Here is a 25,720-nt window from a genome sequence, read left to right as displayed (position 1 = left end):
ACATATACATATGTCTTTTTAATAAAATGATTTATATTCCTTTGGGTATATGCCCAGTAATGGGATTGCTGAGTTGAATGGTATTTCTGTCTTTAGGTCTCTAAGGAATTGCCACACTGTCTTCCACAATGGTTGAACTAATTTACACTCCCAACAGCAATGTAAAAGTGTTCCTTTTTCTTCACAACCTCACTGACATGTGTTATTTTTTGGCTTTTTAATAATAACCATTCTGACTGGTGTGAGATGGTATCTCATTGTGGTTTTGATTTGCATTTTTCTCTAATGATCAGTAATGTTGAGCATTTTTTCATGTTTGTTGACTGCATGTATGTCTTCTTTTGGAGAAGCATCTGTTCATATGCTTTGCCCACTGTTTAATGGGGTTTTTTTTTTCTTGTCAATTTGTTTAAGTTCCTTACAGAGGCTGGATATTAGACCTTTGTCAGAAGCATAGTTTGCAAAAATTTTCTCCCATTCTGTAGGTTGTCTGTTTACTCTGTTGATAGTTTTCTTTTGCTGTGCAGAAGCTCTTTAGTTTAATTAGATCCCATTTATCAATTTTTGCTTTTGTTGCAATTGCTTTTGGCATCTTCATTATGAAATTTTTGCCTATGCCTATTTCCTGAATCGTATTGCCTAGGTTATCTTCTGGGTTTTTATAGTTTTTGGGTTTTACATTTAAGTATTTAATCCATCTTGAGTTAATTTTTGTATAAGGTGTAAGGAAGGAGTCCAGGTTCAATTTTCTGCATATGACTAGCTAGTTATCCCAGCATCATTTATTGAATAGGGAATTCCTTCCCCATTGCTTATTTTTGTCAGGTTTGTGGAAGATCCAATAGTTGTAGGTGTGTGGTCTTATTTCTGCGTTCTCTATTCTGTTCCATCGGTCTATGTGTCTGTTCTTGTACCAGTATCATGTTGTTTTGGTTACTGTAGCCTTTTAGTATAGTTTGAAGTTGAGTAGCATGATGCCTTCAGCTTTGTTCCTTTTGCTTAGGATTGCCTTGGCTATTCAGGCTCTTTTTTGGCTCCATATGAATTTTAAAATAGTTTTGTCTAGTTCCGTGAAGAATGTCAATGGTAGTTTAATGAGGCTAGCATTTAATCTATAAATTGCTTTGGGCAGTATGGCCATTTTAACAACATTGATTCTTCCTATCCATGAGCATGGAATGTTTTTCCATTTGTTTGTGACATCTCTGATTTACTTGAGCAGTGGTTGTAGTTTTCCTTGCAGAGATCTTTCACTTCCCTTGTTAGCTATATTCCTAGGTATTTTATTCTTCTTGTGGCAATTGTGAATTGATTTGGCTCTTGGCTAGACTGTTGTTAGTGTAGAAGAATATTAGCAATTTTTGCACATTGATTTTTGTATCCTGAGACTTTACTGAAGCTGCTTATCAGCTTAAGAAGCTTTTAGGCTGAGATTATGCGGTTTTCTAGATATAGGAACATGTTGTCTGCAAACAGGGATAGTTTAACTTCCTTTCTTCCTATGTGAATGCCCTTTATTTCTTTCCCTTGCCTGATTGTCCCGGCCAGAACTTCCAATACTGCGCTGAATAGGAGTGGTGAGAGAGGGCATCCATGTCTTGTGCTGGTTTCCAAGGGATATGCTTGAGCTTTTGCCCTCCAGTATGATGTTGGCTGTGGGTTTGTCATATGTGGCTCTTATTATTTTGAGGTATGTTCCTTCAATACCTAGTTTATTGAGAGCTTTTAACATGAAAGGATGTTGAATTTTACTGAAAGCCTTTTCTGCATCTATTGAGATAATCATGTGGTTTTTGTCTTTAGTGCTGTTTATGTGATGAATCACATTTATTGATTTGCATTGTTAAACCAACCTTGTATTCTGGAGATGATGCCTACCTGATTTTTGATGTGCTGCTAGATTTGGTTTGCCAGTATACTGTTGAGGATTTTTACATTGATGTTCATCAAGGATATTGGCCTGAAATTTTCCTTTTTTATTGTATCTCTGCCAGGTTTTGATATCAAGATGATGCTGGCCTCATAGAATGAGTTAGGGAAGAGTCCCTCCTTTTCCATTTTTCAGAATAGTTTCAGTAGGAATGGTACCATCTCTTCTTTGTACATCTGGCAGAATTCAGCTGTGAATCCATCTTGTCCTGGGCTTTTTTTTTTTTTTTTTTTTTTTTGGTTGGTAGGCTATTTATTATTGCCTCAGTTTCAGAAATTGTTATTGGCACTGACTGTTTTCTTAAATAAAGTTTTATCAGAACACAGACAGACCCATTTACTTTCATATTTATTGGATATGATTGATTTCGTGCTACAAAAACAAAGTTGAGTAGTTGCAACAGAGTTCTGACAGTAAATAGTGAGATTTATTATCTGTTCTGCTACAGAAAATTTTGCCCACCCTGCTTTAAGAATACAGATTTTTTTCTAAGTATTGCTTGAGCTACAACACATATATTTTGCTATATGGTATTTTCATAACTCTTCTGAACTTAGTTATTTCTACCATCAGGTATAATTTATTTGACTAAAGGAAGTTATGTGGGTCATTTAGAAAGTGTAATTTTTAAATTTTCAAATGCAGGTTTTTTTCAAGGTATCTTTGTTGTAACTGATTTCTAATCTAAATTGTTCTCTAATGAGAGAATAAGATTTATATGATACTGATTGCCTAAAATTTTTAGAAATGTTATTCTTGGCCTGGTACATGATCACTTTTTATAATTTGTGTGTGTGTGCTTAAAAATAGTATGTATTCTATAACTGTTGAATGCAGTGTCTTATTAATTGTATCTTTCAACTCTTTTATATCCTTGTTGATTGCTTAACAGATCAATTATTGAGATAAGTGTTAACATTTCCCATTAAACAGTGGATTTAACAATTTCTTCTTGCAGCACTGACCATTTTTGCTCTATATTTTCAGACGCATGCCAATTAAACATTTTATAACTTCCTGATGAACTGGACTACTTACAAAGATAAGCACTGTCCCTATTCATTTCTAATTAATATTTATGAATTTGTTTATGTATCCATTCTGAGAATCTTTAGCTTTAATTGGAGGATAAGCCCATTAAGTTGTCATTATTGCTATATCTGGATATTTAACTCATTGATTTTGTACTTCCAATTTTGTTTTCTTTCAGATTGATTAAAATTTTCCTCACTTTAATTCCTGTACTTGCTTTAAAGTTATGTACTATTTCCTTCCTTCCTTTCTTCCTGGATAGTCTAGAAATTTTAATTTGCATATCATACTTAAAGTCTAAAATCACTGTCTTTACCCTCCTACAATGATAAAAGGATCTAAGAATTCTTTATCATCAATTACCTTCCACTTTTCATGCTATTTACATGCAATTATTATCCAAAATTTTGGATACATACTGGTTTTATTAACCCCACAACTTACACATATTGTTACTGTTTCCAGTAGACATATTTATCACTTTATTTTAATTTAATTTTGTTTTTCTTACCATTTCTTCTTTCTTCTTAAACCCTCTTTTTACGATCATTTTTATTCTTCCTGAAATACATCCTTTAGCTAAGTTCTGTCTGTGGTAATCCTTCTTAGGTTTGTTTTTTTTCTGAAAAATGTCTTAAGTCTTTATTCTTGAAAGATAATTTCACTGAATATCCTATTTTCTCTCAGCACTTAATGTATAAATATGTATTTCATGTATACATTTTTTAATCACAGAAGAAGAGCTAGAGGCACTGTCATTACCAAGTGAAGCAAGAAAAACTAAGAGTCTATTTCTAGTAAAACAATTAATTCGCTACCAAAAATTACTTAATTAAACCAAACTATGCTTCAGTGCATCCTTATAAAATGTGGAATTAGCTAGTGATCTACATTATAAGAACATTAGTGAATTAAACAGCTATAAGATAATAGGTGGAATGGATTTAAGAACACATTTTTTTGCCTTCTTAACTATGTGACTATACCCTAAAGTATTGAGACATCAAGAACATTATAGAATTAATATTTGGAAGAGAATGAACTCGTTTTAAAAGATTACTCTTTCAAAAGGTCCAAAGTATATTTGTCGAGAAAAAAGTTAACTTTAGTATGTTTAAAAATATATAGTAGGATGAAGAGGCTCCGTTCTGAAAACCAGCCTTTAAAATATATTCTCTCAACTCTGTTCATAAAATTGCACAACAAAAACCAACCAACCAAACAAACAAACAAACAAACAAAGTTCTGTCACTGGAGCACACTGGTCCTGGGGAAAGCAGCTACAGGGGGAGGTCCTCTGCATTTACAGAGCATTCATTTTAGAGATGAATGAGTAATAGACCAAGTTTGCAGAGCTAGTAGCAGAGATAATACTAAAACACAAATGCTAAATGGGTGGCTTAAGAGAATCCTGTGAAAACTAACATTTCACAGCTTTTAAGTTCTAAGTTTAATGCTATACACTCTATCTATAAGACTGACGAAGGGGATTGATAACCCTGGGACTCGAGTACCTCTGAGTAGCAGCTACAACCTATGGCATCCTGCTCCTAGCATGCCTAGAATTCCAGTTATTGTTCACTTACATGAATTAGGACTTTGAAGACTGATTTTAAAATAGAACTATCTGGGAACATAGTATTAGTCAATCTTTAATACTCTAATTCAAATCAACTCATAAAAGCAGTAGAGATACCAAATAGAATCACGACGTGAAGGAACACTAGTCAGGTAAACTTTGGGGGAGAGGAAGAGTAGGGAGGGTTACAGCACAGGAGAGAGAGCCTCCTGGGTTAACCAGCCTGTGGACAGTGCCTCCAGGCATATGCGTAGAAAGCTATGGTTGATTGGGGAAAGTTGGGAGGCAAGAAATGGCATGATGGCAACTGCTCCAATGAAGAGACTACTTCAGACAGGGGGATGCAAAGACAGAGAAAACAAAGAAACTCCTCTGTTTGTTTTACTTAGTATAAGTTCTGGGAATAAACAGAAGACATGAAGAAGGAATACAGGTGGTTGCTGAATAGAAGACAGTGAAGCACATAAAGAGGTGTAGCCTGATGATTTTGGGACAAAGAAAATGTACCCTAAAATTGAAGCCAACAAGCACCGCCACTTTGAGCTAAGTTACTCATGAGATTCATTGGTTAGGATGGTGCCTCCATAGAACGTAATCCAAGGAAAAACTGTCCAGTCTGACTTATGACTGTTCTTGGCCCAGAGTGCCCTAGGCCTGGGTAAGAAGACTGCCCTGAAGGACCTCAGGGTTTGTGCACTTATACACAAGATCACTCCCTTTCACCCATTCATACCGTCCTCTTGATTTACCAAATATTTCCTTCCCGACTCCCAACTTTTGCCTCCATTTCCTGTATTTTGATGACTATCTCCTTGGCATTACATTGCCACAGACAAATACAACAGTAACCATCTCCCCTTCGCACAAAGTCTGGAGTCTCCTATATTTGGGTACTACCTGTAGGCTGCTTATTTGGGCATAGACCAGTCCTATGTACAAGCATCAAATGAAAAATAGACTATCCTTTGTCAAATTGTAAGAACAGATAATGTTGTGATGGCCAAAGATTTTGATGTTAAGGAGTATTGAGAACATTGAGAACTGGTGAGTAAGCATTTTTACCAACATAGCTCCAGCTTCCGGTACATATTGTGTTCCAGTTCTTTCGACAAAGATGCTCAAAAGTGGAATCGCTCTACACACTGAAACGAGTGAGCCTGATGCTCCTTTCAGGAACATCAATTTCTTTTTGTCTCCATCAGTTCCACACTCATCAAACAACTTAATGAACTTTAAAACCCTACATAGATCATCGGTTTGAGCCAAGTATATTCTGGTAAATTTGAAGCCTGAGTTCTAGTTTTTATATTCATCTTTTGTAACTTTTATTAGCAGTATTCATGTTCCTTGGTAAGTGACTTCTCTGGGGACATGAAAATTTTCATATCTTAGATGACAAAATTAAATATTTCCTGCTGACCACTCATAGAAACTCAGGTTAGCATTACATACAAGTTCTTACCCATATGTAAAATAGAGAAGAAAGAATCACCAGCCCATGTGCCTGAGGCATCCTCCAGAAACCTTCTGTAAGCCGGGGGAAGAAATGGGGATGGGAGAAGAAGAGGAAGCAGGAAACTGTCCCTCGGCTTGCAGACCAGACTTGATAGACAACTACAGAAGTTCACTAAGCAGGGAGTAACTGCCGTTACTCTAACCATAAATTTCCTTTAACTGGAGTACTTCAGCCTACATTAGTATTCCATAGCTAAACTTTACTTGTACTTACTGATATTTCCAGAGAAAGACTGAAAAAGGAAAGCAAGAAATGAAGAAGGAGAGATACATCTGAAAACAAGGGAAAAGGGGGAGAAAGAGGAAAATAAAACCACAAGCCAGAAAAAGTAAGCAAAGGATGAAGGAAGTAAGAATCAATAAGCATAAGAAGGAAGAGGAGAAAGTACTTTTACGAGTTTAGACATATTTGAATAAATGCTAGGTCTGGGTTTATTAAAAGGTTACAAAATGATTCAGGCATTCAAATGACCATATTACATCTACAAACCAAAGTCTAAGACAACAATTACACCTCCGTAACATCTGGAAAGGAAGGTTACAAATCAGTCTTAACTAAAGCATAGGAAATATATGCACTTATAATTGCTCATATGTAATGTTCCCAAAAGCATAATGAAGCTCTTGATGAAAGCAAAGAGAATATTATCTGGGGCACTCACTTTAATGACCCCATGTAGATTAGTGATAGAGAAGGAACCCATCTGAAAATGTAGCAGGGGACATTAGACCTGAAGAAAGGAACCTGAGAAGGAATAACTGAAGATTAGGTGAAAGAAAGGAGCTATGATGGGTGGCCCACTTAGTTAAGCACACTTAAAAGGAACAATAGGAAGCTTGAAAAGGAACAGACGAAGCACTCCAGAAAGACAAGGACGGTGTGGGCAGAGCTGCCGTAACAGCCCACACAGGGAACTCATGATACTACATAGGTGGAAATAGGATGGATGTAGAGTTTAGTTGGAACATGAGATGTCAGATTTCAAATAAACTTACGTTTCTTCCCATTTTCTCCATTTCATTTTATTAGGTTGTTCTGCATATGTTTATTTGGCACATGCTATAGGTGAAATGCTGTGTTGGCCATTAGGGCTATATCAGAAAACACAGCAACAAAAACCCAGTCTTGGACTTAATCTCAGGCACACACACAGACACAACCCCCTTTTAAAATTTTATTGAAAACAAGTCATTCCCATTAGAGATTCACATTGTCTAACTCAGAATATAACCTGCAATTTCTGAATGTGGATTTTCATAAGTAACTAGGTAAGAAAACACCACTTGGGGGGATCTGAAGTAATACTTGCAGAATATCTAGTCTAATCAATGAGACCATGCAGAAATGATGAATGAAAAATCATTCAAGTAATCACTGAGTCACTGTATACCCAAATATAAGCACTGATAAAGGAAAAGAAAGGAAGAGAGAGAGATAGAGATGGGAAGGAAGGAAGGAAGGAAGGAAGGAAGGAAGGAAGGAAGGAAGGAAGGCAGGCAGGCAGGCAGGCAGGCAACTTCCCCTCCAGGGAGCTATTCAGTCTAGTGGAGAAAAGGAAATTTTCATAACATGAAGTAAAATTTGCACAATATGATCAAGCACCTGATTGTTTAGTTCAGAAAACAGTAATTAACAATCACTTTCCAGTTATAGTCCTTACTAAACCTTTAGCAAAATTTTTAACAATCTGATTGTGTTGATTTGAATTCTCCAATTTTTCTTCACTATTAGATGTAACCAAATGGTAGGTTCAAAGGGCCAGAGCGAGGGTAGCAAGGTCTATAAATGTGTATTCAAACAATGGTTGTACCACACTATCACCAGTGGCTTTAAGACAGCCCCTGTGTCCCATGGATTCGTGGCTTTCTGCCAGAAGTGGAGGATCCATACACACTTAACAGTGTGAGGTATGAGGGATGCTGCTGATACTCAACTTTCAACAACCAGAGTCCTCAGTAACGCCTTTAATAAGACTGTAGCCCTCCAATGCTCATCAGCTTCTGTTTTCTACATGTTCTCAAAGTACCTACTTTTTTTTCTGTCACCTTTAATCCTTTGGCCTGAGAAGGTGAATAATCTTCTATAGCTGTATAACAGCTCTCATTCCATGAAGAAAATTATAGATGTAACATGCATCTCGTCTTTCACTTCCATGCAATGGGCAATGCCAGTTCTCTCTCAGTGGAGTTTTTTTTTTTTTAACTACACCCTAAGGCTTATCAAGTACAGTATTTACAGTTGCAATTGTACAAATGATCTAGCATCAGACATATAACAATAAGTTGAAGAAATTAATATAAAAAGCATCCTTCATAATCTATGTCTATATAGTCTACCTTATCAAAACCATGCTGTAGTAAATTATCATAAGTATGTTCAAAATTTTTAGACTTAATTGCACTTATCTTAGCTAGTTCTCCATTACCTAAAGATTTAAGGCCAGATTGTCTTGATTTGCTCCCCAGATTTCCAGCCTTATCTCCCAACACAGTCTTCCATGTACCTCCCTACGCTCCAGTCTTTATAGTTCCCTGAACATGTCACATACTTTTATACTGCTGAGTATTGCTTTACGATCATCCTTCTGTCTCAAGTGCCTCTTTCACTTCATTTGCAACCTATCAACAACCTATAGAAACCCCCAGTTCAAATGTTCCTTCTCTTTTCAAATCTTCCCTGACTCCCTAGTCAAAAGTATTCCTTCTAGGATGTATAACTTTTACCTTTATTTAACACATTTTTGTTCCGCTTTCTTGTTAGTTCCTTAGATATCTAACTCTCTGACCACACTTTAAGATCCTTGAAAATGGGATTATGTGTTTTGATCACCTTTAAATCTTCTCCAATCCCTAGCACATGCCTTTCACATAGTAAGTACTCAACAAATGCTTGTTGGATGAATGGGTGGATGGACGGATGAATAAGGGGATAGCATCTCAGTTCCCTAACACAATAGTTAACAGATGATTGCCAGGGGTCTTTTCCTATCTATAATGCCCTATGGTTCTTTTAGAAGATAGTAGCTTTGATTTAGTTCAGTAGACATTGGGGAAAAAACAAAAAACAAAGAACCTCAACAGACTTGTGTAAGAAAGAAATAGGCCGGGCATGGTTGCTCACACCTGTAATCCCAGCACTTTGGGAGGCCGAGGTGAGCAGGTTGCTTGAGCTTAGGAGTTCAAGACAACAGCTTGGGCAAAATGGCAAAACCCCATCTCTACAAAAACTACAAAAATTAGCGAGGCATGGTGGCACACGCCTGTAGTCCTAGCTACTTGGGAGGCTGAGGTGGGAGGATTGCTTGAGATCGAGAGATGGAGGCTGCAGTGAGGCATGATTGTGCCACTGCACTCCAGCCTGGGTAACAGAGTGAGACCCTGTCTCAACAATAGGAAGAAAAGAAAAGAAAAGAGAAAAGAAAAGAAAGAAGGAAGGAAGGAAGGAAGAGGGGGAGGGGGAAGGCAGAGGGGGGAAGGGGGAAGGGGGAAGGTGGAAAGGGGCAGGAAAGGAAAAGAAAAGAAAAGAAAAGAAACCTCATCATAATCCTATGGGAATTCAGGACCCTAAAGGAGAAATATCAGAAGGCTCAGAAGAAGCTGTAGATTCTAAAGGAAGATGAGGACTAGAAGGAAACAGGAGTAATTTAAAAGTAGAAACAAGCTAAGCAACACGAAAGTAGTAAAGTACATTTCAAAGCCAAACAAAAATTAATCTTGCACCATTCAATAACTTCAACTGTCAATAAAATGTCTTCCCTTCATCTTTAGATATGAGTGATGGCTGGGTTTATGCTCCTAATCGGCAAGTATACATGCCAGTGGAGGGGGCTGGTATCTGCTGTTGATGGTGCTCAAGAATCTCATGGGAGTAAAGGGGTCCTATAGAGTGGTTACTGGTTTGTATCTGGTACAGACTGTAGGATTTAAAAGCACACAGAAATGTTGTCCAAGGTACACTGACATCAAATAACCTTCAGTTTCTCAAACAAGCATCAGTTTGCAAGCACAAAGAAATACAAAAATATGAACAGTCATCAAACTGGTATCAATAATATGTAGAGCAGACGTATGTCCCATAAATATAGAATTGTCCTATATCTATTTTCCATTTTTAGAAGAATCTAGAAATATCCCATATGTGTGTTTAGTCCTGAGAATCAGGCAAATGTATATGTGATGTCCATGCCATCCTGATTTCTCAGTCTTCACAAGCTGGCATCCTATAAGCCACTGAGATCAGAAACTGAGACATTAGTCCCCAGATCCCCAATGGATCATTCCATAATGTGGTTGGGTTTTTAACTTTGTGTCAACACATACTTCAGTCTCACCAACCATGAGTGCACAGAGAGGGGAACTTAGCAGAGAGTTGAGTGAGGTGAGCACCTGGGCTGGAGGGGCAGCAGATGAGGATTTACTAATTCTTTCAACAACTCTTTACAGAGACCTACTATATGCTAAGCACCATCCTTAGTACTAAGAACACAGCAAAGAAAAGAACAAAAATTCTGGCCCCTGAACGCTTGCAAAGTAGGAGAGAGACAAACAGGATAAATCAGTATCATACATAGCTTGCTAGATGTTGACAAGCACCAAGGATGAAGAAAGGTAGGTGGTAAAGAAAGAAACATTTAACATTAGAACCCCTCCTCTGTTGATAGAAAGCACTGAGTTTTATCTAAGATACTAGCATCTACAAAATAAGATTGGGATAAAAATGGTGACATTAGTGATGTTTGGACTCTGTGCTCCTACTCCTTATCCTTAAGATGCCACTTTTTTAGAGTACCCTTCCTTCCCCCATTTCCCCAGAAGATACAGGGTAACCTACTGTGAGTGGAATCTGCCAGTGCCTTAGTGGTAATTCTTTATATCCCAAATGCCATATTACCAGACCAAAGTTTCATCCATAGATAATGTCATAATCCAAGAGGATGTATAGTAACATCTAAATTCACTCCTCCCACCCCCAGACAATATATTTGCCTTGGAGATAAAACCTTAATCCAAAAGAGTATCTTGAATGTCAGGAATTCCATGTACCATGTCATATGGTGATAAAGAAGTCTGGGCAAAGGGTCATATCCTGCCCAGTGACATATTATACCTAACCTGTGGGCTAGATAAAGGTTAACCCTAACTCTCCTTTACTTCAAAACCTCAATAAACCTGCCTTTTAATCTGCATTTATTTGGGCAGTTCAGACTAGATCCGGGAGCCTCTTCCAGCTTTGTGAGTTATTTGCCCTCTTATGTGTATTCCACAGGCCTCACCAGGATATGAACAAGTGGCATGCACTTAGCACAGCCAGAGACCAGAGCAAAGCCCAGGGGACAGTCAAAGTTATCACCTCCCAAACAGCTGGGAGTCAAGCACAGGCTGTGGCTGAGTTAAAAGCATGACTTGGACTGCAACCTTCACATATTTAGAAAATCAAGTACAAATGCATGCACACCCACAGGTTTTCACTTGGCTAAGGCTTCCAGGGCGCAGGTGGGAGAGCTATTTAGATTTTTTTTCTCAATTAATTGACTTAGAAATTGTAGTAAATAAACGGTTTAAGTACATCTTCCACCCCCTCCCCATATCATTGAAGAGCAGCTGCTTCAGGATCCCAGGTGGCTCATCAAAGTATAGTCTGAGCATGGGTGCTGGGGCTCTGGCAGAAAGAATCCTCAGCCACTGGGGAGTAGGCTCTGCCATTAAAATATGTATTAAGGCAAGGCGCGGTGGCTCACGCCTGTAATCCCAGCACTTTGGGAGGCCGGGGCAGGCGGATCATGAGGTCAGGAGATCGAGACCATCCTGGCCAACATGGTGAAACCCCGTCTCTACTAAAAATACAAAAAAGCCGGGCATGGTGGCGGGTGCCTGTAGTCCCAGCTACTCGGGAGGCTGAGGCAGGAGGATGGCGTGAACCTGGGAGGCGGAGCTTGCAGTGAGCAGAGATCGTGCCACTGCACTCCAGCCTGGGAGACAGAGTGAGACTCTGTCTCAAAGAAAAAAATATATATGTATTAAATATCATATCATATATTATAGCACAGAAGAGAAAATATGCCTGGTACAAGCCAGGCATTGTGCTTATTGCAGCTCTACAAACATAAATGACAAATTCAGAATTTGTCACTCTTGTCTACCTTACTGTAAGCTCTTAACCACTCTCTTGTCAGAGACTGTACATGATAGTGGTGCTGATACAGATGATACATTGTTCGACAACAGAGTGGTTAAGAGCTTACAGTAAGGTAGACAAGAGTGTGAATTCTGAATTTGTCATTTATGTTTGTAGAGCTGCAATAAGCACAGTGACAATGGTGACCTGAAAATGATGTGGTTCCAGAAAAACCATCGACTTTAAGATCGATAATAAGAGAGAACTAGGACATTCAGTGGAAAAAAAGTTGTTCTGGATAGACAAAGCTTACATAGATTGTAGTCATTTATGTGAATTGTGTACCATCATGCCTAATTATGAGCCAATATAATAAAATGTATGTACACAAATAAGTCAGAGCAACTTTGATCTAAAATGTATTTAATTAGAATAGTGGGCTCTCTATATATGGGATATAATTTGATTATATGTCCCCACCAAATCTCTTGTTGAATTGTAATCCCCAGTGTTGGAGGTGGGCCCTTGTGGGAGGTGTTTGGGTCATGGGTGTGGATTTCTCATGTCTTGGTGCTGTCCTCATGATAAAGGGGGTTCTTGTGAAATCTAGTCGTTTAAAAGTGTGTGGCACCTCCCCCTGCCGCTCCCTCTCTTGCTCCTTCTCTGGCCATGTGACATGCTTGCTCTTGCTTTGCTTTTCACTATGCCGAAAAGCTCCTGGAGGCCTCCCCAGAAGCCAAGCAGATGCCACTGTCATGCTTGGGCAGCCCGCAGAGCCATGTGCCAATTAAACCCTTTCCTTTATAAATTGCCCAGTCTCAGATACAGCTTTCTTTATGGCAACCCAAGAATGGCCTAACATAAAATGTAATCAGATGCCAATGTTGTCCAAGTTCTAAGATGCATGTGTGACGTCTTCATAGCATTTTATACTCTATAAAGTGTACTTTCTGAGGGCAGTCTCAAGTGCTGGGCATAGTTAAACGTTGGGGAGAAGGAAGCAGTAAATGGTGATAAAATAGAGCCTTGCTCTGGAGAATCTCAGGTCTGATCATTTCACCCTGACCCCTTCTCTGTGAATTAGTTATAATTTTCACCTTTCTATAGATTAGGAAACTGAGACTGGCATTAATGAAATAATTCATCCATAGAGTTCACTTTTCTATTTACAACTTAAAATGTTAAATGTGTTACTAGTTAGTGAAACACTCAGATTCAGCACCGGAACTCTCCTTTCTTTAAGGAGACCAAAAGCCCACCCATTCTCTATTATTTGAAGAAATCTTGCTTTAGTTTTTTTGTATTATTATTAAATTTCCCATCTATTAAGTCCAATTAAGCTTTCAGTCATTGGGACCAGATTTCTGAGTGAAATAAAGAACCAATTAGGGTGATCTAAACTAATCAAAAACAAGGTGCCATCAGCCTGTCCATGGGCCCTTCTACACACCTGTCATTTAAGGAGCAGAGCATTTTAGCTTCACACACACCTACTCTCAACCAGGGAAGGACAATTCTTAATAGGGTTAAATAACCAATATGATCCAGTTTAATTCCATGGAAAGCAGAGGGAAAAAGGATGGGAATAAGGTTTGATAGAGAGGAGGGAGTAAGAATCAGAGGCTTGGACAACTGCCCCAGCAGGACCTCTCAGGGAAGAGGGCAGTGAAGTATGTAGCAAGGATCAAGCTTTACTTTAGGTCCATGCTTTGCATCCTTGGATATGAAAAGCCAGATCCTTACAGCAGGATGACCTTGTGTTATTAGAAATTCCCAGAGAGGTTAATTTCTACACCTAAGACATAAGTTGTAAAAAATGTCTCCCCAAACCAAAGATGATGAATTTTTGTGTAGCTGAGGATTCTCCAAATCATGTTGCCCATCTATTGACGTGAGGAATTTAAAATTGCCCAGGGAGAAGTCAATCAGCATTTGCATCAAGAGGCTTTGCAAAGTAGATGCTCAGAGAACTGACCTGCCAATATGTACTCCCAAGGCCATGAACATTGCAGGCTCATTTCCATTCACAAAGCCTGCTCATATTTAGAGTGAAGCAGAATGCCAGGAATCAAGACTATGGAATAATCCCAGGGGATTGTCCCTTTGTACTTTCCAATAATAAAATGACTGTGCAATGACATTTGGAATAGCTAGTGTGACTAATGTCAATGTTTACACTGGTTTGTTGAGACAATAATAAATAATATTTACTGAGGATTTACTATATGTTGAGGACTGTTCCAAGTACCTCACATGGATGAACTCATTTAATCCTTGCAACAATCCTCTCAGATAGGCACTATTATGACCCTCATTTAACATGAGAAAACAAGAACAGAAGTAAGGAAACTTCCCCAAGGTCATACCTTTCAACAGGAAAATTTTTGTACCATAGAAACATGGAAAAGTTAAATTAATTGTTATAAAGTCATCTGAAGTGACTGATATCCTTGCTACCTCAAAGTAAGTCTGAGCTCCCTCTTGACCCTGAGCTGTCAAAAACAACAAACATTAAGATGTCTTTTTCATCTATGTAACTTCCAGTAACTTGTTTAAGGCTGGGCGGAGAGTAATTGGTCAATACATGTTGAATGCACACCCTGCTTTCTTTAAATTTCATGATGTCTACATCCATATGATGATTTTAAAGAGTGTTTTAAAGACTAGCAAGATCTGAATTCATTTTGATGATAAAGCCTATCATTTATTAAGCCCATTAATCTGTCTGCCTGCCAATCTCTCTTTTATACCCTGTGATAAATGATACACTGTCTTTAAGGTTGACATCTTTATCCAAGGACCATGATGTGTATTGTGAGCCTGATCCTATCATGAAAATATTCATGCATTCTAGGGAGTGCTTTCATTCAAACAGATTCGGAGTGCTCATTTGCAGCTGCACACTGGTAGGCAGCTCAGAATCTTGCTGCAGATGTGTTTTGCTTGACTGGCAGTGTTGAGAATTTTTTTATTTGAACGTACAGATCAGGCCCGCCTCTATTTGCAAATAAAGCCTGATTTACACATTTAGCTACCTGCTTGACCCCAAAGTGTTTAGATTTGTGAACTTTCCAATCTGTAGGTACCTGAGAACTTGGCGTAAACCAAATTTAAGACCCCTGTGTTCCTGGAGTTCATAATGTATGGCTCATACTTTAGGCTGACGGAAACATTTTCAGGGAATAGGGCAACTATTATTCCAAGCTACTCTCTCCAGATTTACATATCTAGTTCTCCTGGAGGAAATGTGGAGTTTCTTCAGGACATCTCTGAGATGTAATCATTAATTATTACCATGCCTTTACAAATGGTTGAACTAGGACCCGGGAAGGGCAGGCAATCTCACAGGCATCTGGCGATAGAAATGCTGCCAAATATAGCAAACGCTTTACCTCTGACTTTACCCATCATTTGACTAGTATGTTCTTTGCTATATTTTTCTCCTAAAATGCCTCTTGCAAAGAGATGAGATCTGTTCAAGACCTCACTATAGTTTATTCTTGAACTGTTCTCTTCTAGCCAGCCTGGACAGAAGAGAGGACTACTTGGAGGAAAACCACTGTCCTAAATTGGAACAATAGCCAAGTGTCCTGGGTGACTGAGAAGGGACTTAGGAGGGGCTTATGCTACTCCAAGACCAGCTGCCCTATTTTGATCTGATCTCTTGGATTCGGCTTCTGGTTCGATATGATGTGGTAGCCAACGGGATCTCTCCTTCTGCCCCAGTATTATTTACAGTCTGGATCTGGTCCATGGTATAGAGCACCACGATTCAAATCAATACTTCTCACACTGTGGACATTTATGTGCCATTGATGGAGAACTTTCCATTCCTTCCTGTAGTCCCGCTGACTAGCTCTCTCTGCCCAGCCCCATTAGAGAACTCAACTGTGAAATTTTCAGAGTTGATGCCAGTACCTGTCACTGGTCGGGTGCAATGCCTGTACCTTCCAGTAAGAGCTTTTTCTATTTGCTCTGTTAGGGGATAAGCAGCTCCCCTTAGCACTTTCCCTTTTTTGCTATAGGAATTGCTTTGAAATGGTTTCAGGGGCTCTGGAGCATTTGCTTGGGATTAGTATGAGTGACGTGTCAATGAATACAATAACTGATAATGAGGTTTTGTCTCTCAAACACTTTTCTACTTCAGGAAGGAGGCACCTTAGTTCTCGTTTTGATGTAGAGTCACCTTATCTTACTGTTTTCTCTGATTATGAATTATTTAAAACAAAGTATGTATTAGCACCAGTCCTGATGGTGAATAATGCTCTTCTGAATGCCTGAAGGTTGGCCACTTTCTCCCAGGTAACTCAAGCCTTCTTCTCCTCTGTTCAAAGGTCTAAATAAAGATGGAGTCTGAACCGCCATCTCCAGAACCTAGATTCCTGTGCTTTGATGTATATTTCCTACTCAAGGTTCCCCAAGCACCAATGCGGTGCCCTACTCAGGCTTGCCCCTCTCAGCAACGCTCTCATGTGCTCTCACCTTTCTCCAATCCAATTCCTGTTCCTTCAGGAATAGGCTCTGCTCAGCTGTTAATGATGTTAATCATCAATGGTACCTGCTGAGCTAACAACTTTGCATTTCAGCATTTTAATAGGGGGAATTTCTTGAGACAGTGCTTTATCCCAAAGACAGACCAAGGAGAAAGACATCCTTCTGGGTATCTGCAAGGGTCACAGTGACACTGACACCAACCCAGACTTTCATCTCTACACTTTTATAACAGGTGTGCTGCCTTGCTCATAATACTGGCTGGTTCCTACAGCATAAAACCACTTACAAACTCAACTCAGTAGAAAAACTGTTGATGGCCTGTACAGTTCTGCACAGGCAGCAGCAGCTCTGTCTCCAGAGCTCTCTCTGCCTCCTTTGCACTCTGAAATAAGCAGCAGCAAGCAGCTGTCACCCCAGACGGAAGAGCTCATGTTGAGTTTAATTTCTGAATCTCTTTGTAATCTGATTTTAGGATAGAGTGTTTGCTTTCCTTCTTCTTGGGCATTGAATCCAATAATAGTAAGATTCCTCAAGTATTGACAAGCCTGTGCAGGAGCAGAGAGACCTGAAATCAATGAGGAGTTCACTGTATAGGGAGGTGGAAGGTGAAAAAAGAAGGCCCTGGTGTCTCCATGCCTCCTCCTTGTAAAGCTATGTCCCACCTCAAAGGACAATAGCCCAGCGTATGACTGTAGAGTCAGCAATGTACTCTAAGCCAGAGGAGGGGAAAAGTGCGTGTGAGGAGAGGAGGTATAGCTCTTTTATTCTGGAATACTGCATCATCAGTCTCAGAGATGATCTGAACTTTGTTTTCTAACAACCGGGAATCAGAAATGACATAAACAGAAAAAAAAAAAGTCTTGGCGTCTCAAGAGGCTCATCCCTGTAGCAGGATCAGGGCTGAGGTGCCAGCACTTTTTCTTCCCTCTCTCTGAATTGAAGAGGTGCTATGATGGCAAAATTCACTGAACCAAAGGAAACTGCAGTGACTGGAAATGCCTTTGTCCCTAAAACACCCACCCTGGCTTCCAAACAAGAAGATGGCTGAGAGGACACCAGCCTGGGGCCTGGAGGACCCAGTGTGGCTCCCCAAGGAGAACTGTGGCCCTACAGCCTCACCACTGGCTGGGCTCTCCACCCTAGAAGCATCTGCTTCATCCGGGTGCAGCCAAAAGGAACTCTTCAAAGGCCCCAACACCCTGAGCAGACATGACTAAAGCAGCAGAATCCCTGGGAGGAAAAGCCGCTCTGGTTTTACAGGAAAGCAGGTCCCCAGTGCTTTGAGCGAAAGAAAAAATGGGCTCATAAAAGAAACAGGAAGGGGAATAGGAAGGATAGCTATGAAAGGAAGAGCTACGGGATTCAATAAGAAAAGGCGGTCCTATGGGAAACGGTAGCTTTGGTAATTTTCTGAGATGACAAAAAATAACTCTGAATGTTCTGTTTGGTGGCTGGGATCCTGGGAGGAGCCTACCTGGCCTTTTGAAGATTATCACACCCACTGCCTTGACTTCTCAAGTCTTTTAATCAAATAGCTTAAGAATAGTTGCAGTTGGCTTTAGTGAAGTAATTGCCCAGAGATCCTGGGGTGAGCCCAACACTAGAGGCTGTCCAACAGCTCTGGGATGGAGGGAAGGACCCGCAACAAAGACCATGTTAGAGATGGCGGCAACTGGGCTGGTTTTCCAACAAGATCTGATGATAAGCAAGGTCGACTTCCTAGTGCAGAAGAGACACAATGATAATATCCTATGAAACACAACTTATTGACTCATTTGGGGTAATATGTCTCTCATTTGGAATGACTATTGCCTCTCTCAACACTTCTGTTAATGTAGGTTCTATCTCCATACAGTGGGAAAAATGAAACCTCAATTTTCTTATGTGACTCCTTGAAGGTGATAGTGATCTAGACCTAAAAATAGGAATTCTTGCCTCTAAGCTCATTTTTTTTTTATTATTACAGCATCCCACTCCTACTGGATACATCTTGTATTAAGGGTAGCTTAAAGAACATATCTAATTTAGAAAGGTTTATACTGATATGAACTTGTGGGAAATTAGCTAACGTATTGGGTTCTTAAGACCTAGGACCGCCTGGGTCTGCACTTGAAATTGGTAAAGATCATTCAGAATAATGCCAAGTCAATTAGAAGATGATGGAGTTGGTGGCTTCTAAGTTAAAAATTCTTTAAGCAGTAAGGTAAAGAAAAAGTCGAATTATAAAATAAAGATTCCTTTCTATGAAGGTGTAAAAATAACACAAAGCAAAGAGGCAAATAAGCACAGATAGCTATGCCTTATTTAAATACAAATCCTTCAAAAATAATTATCAGAGTATTTTTCTCTCCAGATAAATTCCTCCCACTCTTTTCTTTTTCACCATTTTTTTTGCCCTCAGATCAACCCTAAGGAGCTGGAGAAACCAATATTAGAAATTAAAATTTTCACTTGTGAAATATGTTATTTAACATATTTAATAATTATTCCTTGCTTAATAATCATAGTAGCATAAGAAAAAAAAACATGCACAGATGTCAGACACACATTCTTCAACTGCAAACCTATCCTTTGACCTCAGTCCTTATACAGTGGGCCACATTGCATTCCAAATATTTCCAAGTTTGCAGTCATCACCACCTCCTTCCCAGGAGATCAGCAGCTTAAAATCCTTAGGACAACCCCGGACACGGCAATCTTGCCTTGGCAGAGAAGGTATGTGCCACCACCCCCCTACTGCTGATGCGTCCTTTCTGATTCAAGTTAATTGCTTTGGAAAAAAGGATCCAGCCTCCTTCTCACCTCACCGGGAACGTTTCCCTGGAAAGGAGGGGATATTGTGTGTCCAGCTCGGCTGATATGGGTCTTTAATCAGATCAGCTCTGAGAAGCGAAGGAAGGAGAGACTGAGAAGATGGGAAGCCCTGAAGTGACCTTGGGAGGCCCAGAGTGTGGGAATATTCCGAGTTTTGTCATTTTAATCCTCAAACATAACTCAGCAGGAGAGCTCACAGTTCAGCTCTGCAGCAACTCACACTGCATGTCTGGGTATCTGAGGTCTGAATTTTAGCACTACCTCCATTGCTACTTACTAGCACCCAGAGCCTGGAGGAAGGTGTGCACCTCCTTTCCCTTATCTCCTTAAAGAAAATCTACCAAAACACAGGCTTCATGCAGCTGTTATGTAAATGGACCCTGCCGCAGAGAGAAGAAAGCAGGCATCCATAAACCACCAGGTACAAGTTCACTGTCATTCCAACCCAAGACAGCGCGCTCTGGGGAGGGACGAGAGACATGAGCTCACGTGAGCGCTGCAGCTCAAATTCAGGAATTTGTCCTGGGCACCCTGTAGGCAGGAACCCAAGACAAGGGACCAATCCTTGATTTTCAGCCCAAGTGCCTTTTCTCATCCCTCGAGAGCTGCAAATTTAGATGAAGGAGGACAACTTTCTATGGGGAGGGCTAAATTAGGCTGTCTATGACCAACCTTTAATTGAAACTAATGCAAACAAATGTCTATCTCACTCTGAGTTCTGTTTTTTGTGTGTGTGTTTTTGTTTGTTTTGTTTTTGTTTTTGTTTTTGAGACTGAGTCTTGCTCTGTCGCCCAGGCTAGAGTCCAGTGGCGTGATCTCTGCTCACTGCAAGCTCCGCCTCCCGGGCTCACGCCGTTCTCCCGCCTCAGCCTCCCGAGCAGCTGGGACTACAGGCGCCCGCCACCACACCCGGCTAATTTTTTGTATTTTTAGTAGAGACGGGGTTTCACCGTGTTAGCCAGGATGGTCTCGATCTCCTGACCTCGTGATCCACCCGCCTCGGCCTCCCAAAGTGCTGGGATTACAGGCGTGAGCCACCGCGCCTGGCTCTGAGTTCTGTTTCAATTAACATTGTGGTGGAAAGGCAGTTGGCAAGGAGAAGACTGTGATATTTTAAAAACAATAAGCTAAGGATTAGAGTTTTGTTTCGTTTTGTGTTTTTTAAATGGATACTGTAGTCTAAAGGAAAAAGTAGGAGAGAAAAGTTTTCTCCTAGCACTCTCAAAGCAGAATGTGGTGCCAGCTGCTCCACCGACTGTCTGAAGATGGGGTAATTGCCACTCTTCTCACCATAACTTCTTGCTTTCAGATCAGCGGCTGGCAGGTTTATCTGCTTCTGAGCAGCTTCAGAGCCACGTCAATGACACTGGCTACGTCAGCAAGAGCAATCGGAAGAGAGGAGGATGCCACAGCCAACAGCAGTGGGAGGGAAAATTTTAGCCTTAAAGATTCTATCTGCCTGATTCTAACTGGCATACATGACTGTCAGTGATTTCAGAAGGCCAGAAGAGGGTATATAGTTTTAGACTGCCTCCTTAAGGCTTGGGGTACAGTAGCATTTAGTTCACATGTGTTTAAGCTTCCAAAGCCCTTGTTTAGGTCTTGTTCCCTACTTAGGAGAGGGTGGGCTTCCAAATGTATCAGAGGACATAACCAAAATAAACACTACCACAAATAAGTGTCTAAAGCCACACCACACACACCTACAGTGGTTACTGCAGTAATTCTGGCTCATTTCACACTATCGATAGTTCTAGCTGCTTTCATTTTTGGCACTATTATAACAAACCTGACACTACAACCACTAACAATTTGATTAGGATCCTTGGCATAATGCTATTGTATGGTCTTTTTTTGTAAATAGGTTAAAAGCTTCTGCTCTCTGGGATGGCAATCCTTTAAAGTTCATGGTTACAAAGATATGATTCTATTCCATGGTCCAGTATGAGTCACCTTCTCATCCAGGACCATGTCGATGTGAGGAAGCATTATATATGACTAATACACTGCCAAAATGCTTTTAAAGGTGTTGTCTGGGGAGGAGAAAGAAAGCCTAAGGCAAAGGTAACTGAGTGAGTTCAAAGTGAAATAGCTTCCCTAACCCAGACATACCCAGAGGAGAGAAAAATCCCACTGCTAGCACAAGCCTGGTGTTCCCAACTACCCTAAAGTCAAAATTTTGTGCAGAGATCAAAAGCTTATGGCTATTGGATTCCAAAAAATCATTTTGTCAAATTCACAGATGAAGAAGGAGGATGCCAAGCTCAGAAAGCTGCAGTACTCCTCTTATGTTCTTAAGTATATTCTTAAGACTATATATAACATCTGGCGTAACGCTCAATGCCAGGCTCTAGCGGGAATGTAATTGAACATTGTATAATGAAAATTACCAATAACTTGTCAACAGCTATGTTCAAGTCACTCGATTTCCTGTGCTTCAGTTTCATCACCTATTTCCTTCCCAGTGAGCTAAAAACAAAGATGTTAAGGTGCCTCATAGGGTGAAGAAATGAGGAACACACCTTAAAAAATACATAAGGTGATAACTAGAAGGAAAAGAACCAATAATGCCACATTCGGAGTCACTGCCCCCATGGTTACCACCATCACGCGCTCTAAGCCATAACCGGTATGCGGTTCTCTGCAACAGGGGTTCTGAACCTGGGTCCTTGAACCCCACAGGCTGTCATGGGTGTACTTTAAAAGAGGTCCGCCAGCTCTGATCTCTAGGGCAGGAAGCCCAGGACACAAAACTTAAGAACCACTACTATAGTAAACCTTGGCTACAGGTGTACCAAAAACAAACAAAAACAAAAAACACTTACAATGCCAGATGGAGAGGAAAAGTCAGGGAAGATGGCTCAGAAGCCAAGAGAAAAGCATAAGGATCTCACAAAAACTACCACCTTCCTAAGCCTCAACTCCCTGGGACATCTATTCAACACTGACCCTGTCTGAAGATAATTTTTTCAAGCAATAACGCCTAGAAGATCATTAATAATAAGGAGAAGAAATGACTGATCATGGAGGACACAAGGCAGAAAAAACCTGAGCTGCCACCCATCCACTACTAAAGACACCTGTCAGAGGGACAACCAAAGGATCTGATGGAGCTTTGAGGGGAGCAGGCAGCTTTATAACAATAGGGTTGTCATGAGTTGCAACTGTGGGGCCATCTTGTGTGCAGTGTGAGAGATGAGAATGGAGTCTGGGTCTGCAGGTCAGACGAAGGATGAAGAGATGAATACTCTAGCCTCTCAGTAGTACCAGCAGGGTGATAGGTACTTCCATACCCCCCAAATAAGACCCAAGTCCCAGCTTTGACAAAAGAACCATGTTTGGAAGAGAAACTGAAGTAAATTGGAAGGAAGCACTTCAACAGGAGGAGAGTGGTTCAAAAGATGGACAAGAGGTAAGTTGTGATCTTCGAAGACCAGGTCATGGAGAAGGGGGCACCCTTAAAGGGAAGTGAGAGAGGGAAAGAATTTCATTCTAATTCCTGAGAGCAAGGCAGCGCATATAAAATTACCTAAGATTTACAGAGCAATTTGCCGTTTACAAAACATTATGACATTCACGATATCATTTAATCCTTATCACCCTGAAACGCTGGTTACATTTTATTTTACACATGAGGAAACTGAGGCTGAGTAGGGCGGATTATGCGACTTGCTCAAGGTCACTTGGCTGAAATCAGCGCTAGGATGCATCCCCAATGCCCCCACCCCTCCGGGTGGCCGTCCACCCTGAAAGTCTTTGTATTATCTCCTACAGGGCAAGGCTGGTGTGGCTGCAACAGACTTCGCCCCCTCACCCCCAAATCTGGGACGGAGCAGCGCCCTCAGGTGTCAAGGAGGGGACCTGAGTGACGCGGAGCCACTGACTGGGGTTTCCCTGTCCTGCGGGGCTCGCGGGAGCCAGGAGCAGAAGCCACAGCTCTCGAACACACGACAGGCAGTCAGTCAAGTCAGGCTCCAGCAGCAGTTGCCGGCGTGGGGCTTAACACGAGAGGGGCAGCACTGGGTGAATTCCCCTCCGAGCGATCCCAGGGCTAGGACCAAGCGCCTGCGCCCGCTTCTCCGACCCGGCTCCCCACACTCCCCCCTGCCCCGCTGGCTCCTTCCCGGAGGTTCCCCTGTGCGTGGGGGCGCCCTGGAAGAGGAATGGGGCTGGCGTGGAGTATGGAGGTGTCAGAGGGCCGACCCCGGGGCGAGGGCTTCCAACGCCGATCTTATGGGTCAGGACAACCGCGAACAAACCCCGGCTGAAGTTTGGGCATCAAGGGTTTCAGACGAAGTAGCAAGTTGCCTGGAGAGCGAGCGGTCCTAGGTGGAGGGCCTGGGGCAAGGGTGGCGGTAGGGGAACAAGGGAGAGGCAGGAGATGGTGCCCCTTCCCACGCAGCCCCTCGCGGCCCCGCGGGTAGGTGGCCGGTCCGCCTTTGCAGCCCGCGGGTGCGGAGAAAGCGCCCGGCACCGGGCACCCAGCACCGCGGCGCAGCGCAGCCAGCCCCTCCTCGCCGCGCTCCGCGCTCCTCCCCACCTGCCCACGGCCTCGCCCCCGCCGCGGAGACTCACAGTCCTCAGAAACTGGATCTCGTCCTCGCCTCCTTCTCCCCCTTCGGCCATGGCTCCCGAGGCGTCGGCGGTGCCCCAGCCTCCGGCGCCTCTGCTTCCCCCGGCAGCCGCTCGGCGTGCGCTGACTGCTGCTGCGCTCTTTCTCCTCCTCCTCCTTTTCGTCCTCGTCCTCCACCTCCTCCTCCGGCTCCTGGCTCAGCCTCAGCCTCAGCAGCGCCAAGCTAATCCCCGACCATATAGGGAGCTGGGCTAACACTCCACTGCACTGCAGAGCGCCAACGCCAACCAAGCAGTCCGCCCACCCCTCTCGCCTCTCGCCCCAGCCAAGTGCGCTGCGGCCGCCCGCTCCGTGGAGAGCGCAACGCTGGGCGCGTCGAGCTGGCGGGGGCGGTGCGGGGGCCCTGGGCTGGCGCGGTGGAGCCTCCCCCGCACCGCTGGGTACCGCACCGCACACTCAGCGGAGGCGCGCGCCCCGCGGCGACCGGAGGATGTCCCCTAAACTGCTCCAATTCACAAACAAAGGCCAGTTGCTTAGCTCCAGCGCGCCCAGACTGGGTACCAACCCTCTCGCTTTGCTCGCTTTGCCCGCTTTGCCCACTTTGCCTCGTGTGTGTGTGTGTGTGTGTGTGTGTGTGTGTGTCAGAGACAGAGAGAGAGAGGAAAGAGAGACAGAGACAGAGAGATAGAGAGGAAAGAGAGAGAGAGAGAGACAGAGAGAGAGAGAGAGAGAGAGAGATCGATCTGGACTCGAATACCTTGCTAGGACCCGCGTGCATTGTTGGGCAAGGAGAAGACGGTGCAGTGAGGAGCGAGGGTGATTGTCCACTTACAACAAAGTTTGCAACTCCCTGGATAGTCCTTTCTACACCTTAAGAGAACCCCTTCCCCTCTTCAAAATTGGTAAGTACACTTTACCAAACCCCTGGATTGTCCAGGGTTGCTGTGACTTCTGTACCCCAGGGAGCTTCTGGGGGATCCTGTGCCATTCTCAATTTGGAAGTCAGGTGGCATCACAACCCTTCCTCTCTGCCCACCCCTAACCTTATTCTGCATTTAGAGTTCCAGCCCTGTGGACTCTAAAGGGAGTAGAGAGTAGTTACAGGTGGCTCCCTTCCAGGTCCTGGAAGGCTCCTACATCCCACCCAGCCTTAGGTCCTTTTCCATGGTTGGGGATTGCCAGATTGGTCCTTGCCTTGACTGACGGTGCAGGGTGCCCCCTTCTGTTTGATGGCCGAGAAGCTCCGAGGCAAGAGACTGCTCAAGGCAAAAGGCACCAGAGATGTAGATTTAGGAGGAAGTGCAACTGGGAAGGTGGTAATTCTGGGCTGATGATGGTGGAAGACACTGGAAACCCCAAGCCATTTCACAGCTTCATATACCGCCTCCTTGTGGACGACATCTATCTCTTGATGCTACCTTAAGATCTCTTTCCTGAGCTTCCGTCCCATATGTTCTGATGAACATCAGAAATGCAAAGAAAAATGTTTTTTTCTTGTATTGTACTCAAACTGCTACCTTCTAGGCTGCAGCTTGGGCCTTGTGCCTCTTCTGAAACCCGCCTAGAATAAGTCAAACCATCTGTACATTGTGGCCCTTCACCTCTTAGAAGGCATCTGCCATGCTTGCCTCTATGGCCCACCATCCACTCTTTTCTTCTCCTGGCTCA

General features: G+C 42.2%; 1 protein-coding gene across 2 annotated transcripts in view; it reads right to left on the bottom strand.

Moving 5' to 3' along the window:
• The window catches only part of RYR3 (ryanodine receptor 3), a 563,020-nt gene extending 538,627 nt beyond the window's left edge, over positions 1–24,393 (bottom strand). For both annotated transcript variants that reach the window (XM_034938474.3, XM_057299827.2), the window contains exon 1: positions 24,055–24,393. In XM_034938474.3, the coding sequence (XP_034794365.3) occupies positions 24,055–24,105 (51 nt within the window). In that variant the 5' untranslated portion in view covers positions 24,106–24,393. The remainder of the gene's footprint in view (positions 1–24,054) is intronic.
• Positions 24,394–25,720: the final 1,327 nt, after the last annotated feature.

Source organism: Pan paniscus, chromosome 16, assembly GCF_029289425.2.
Source record: "Pan paniscus chromosome 16, NHGRI_mPanPan1-v2.0_pri, whole genome shotgun sequence".
In the NCBI taxonomy this organism is placed as follows: Eukaryota; Metazoa; Chordata; class Mammalia; order Primates; family Hominidae; genus Pan; species Pan paniscus.
The sequence above is the reverse complement of the archived record's forward strand: the minus strand, read 5'-3'. Positions and strand labels throughout refer to the sequence as shown.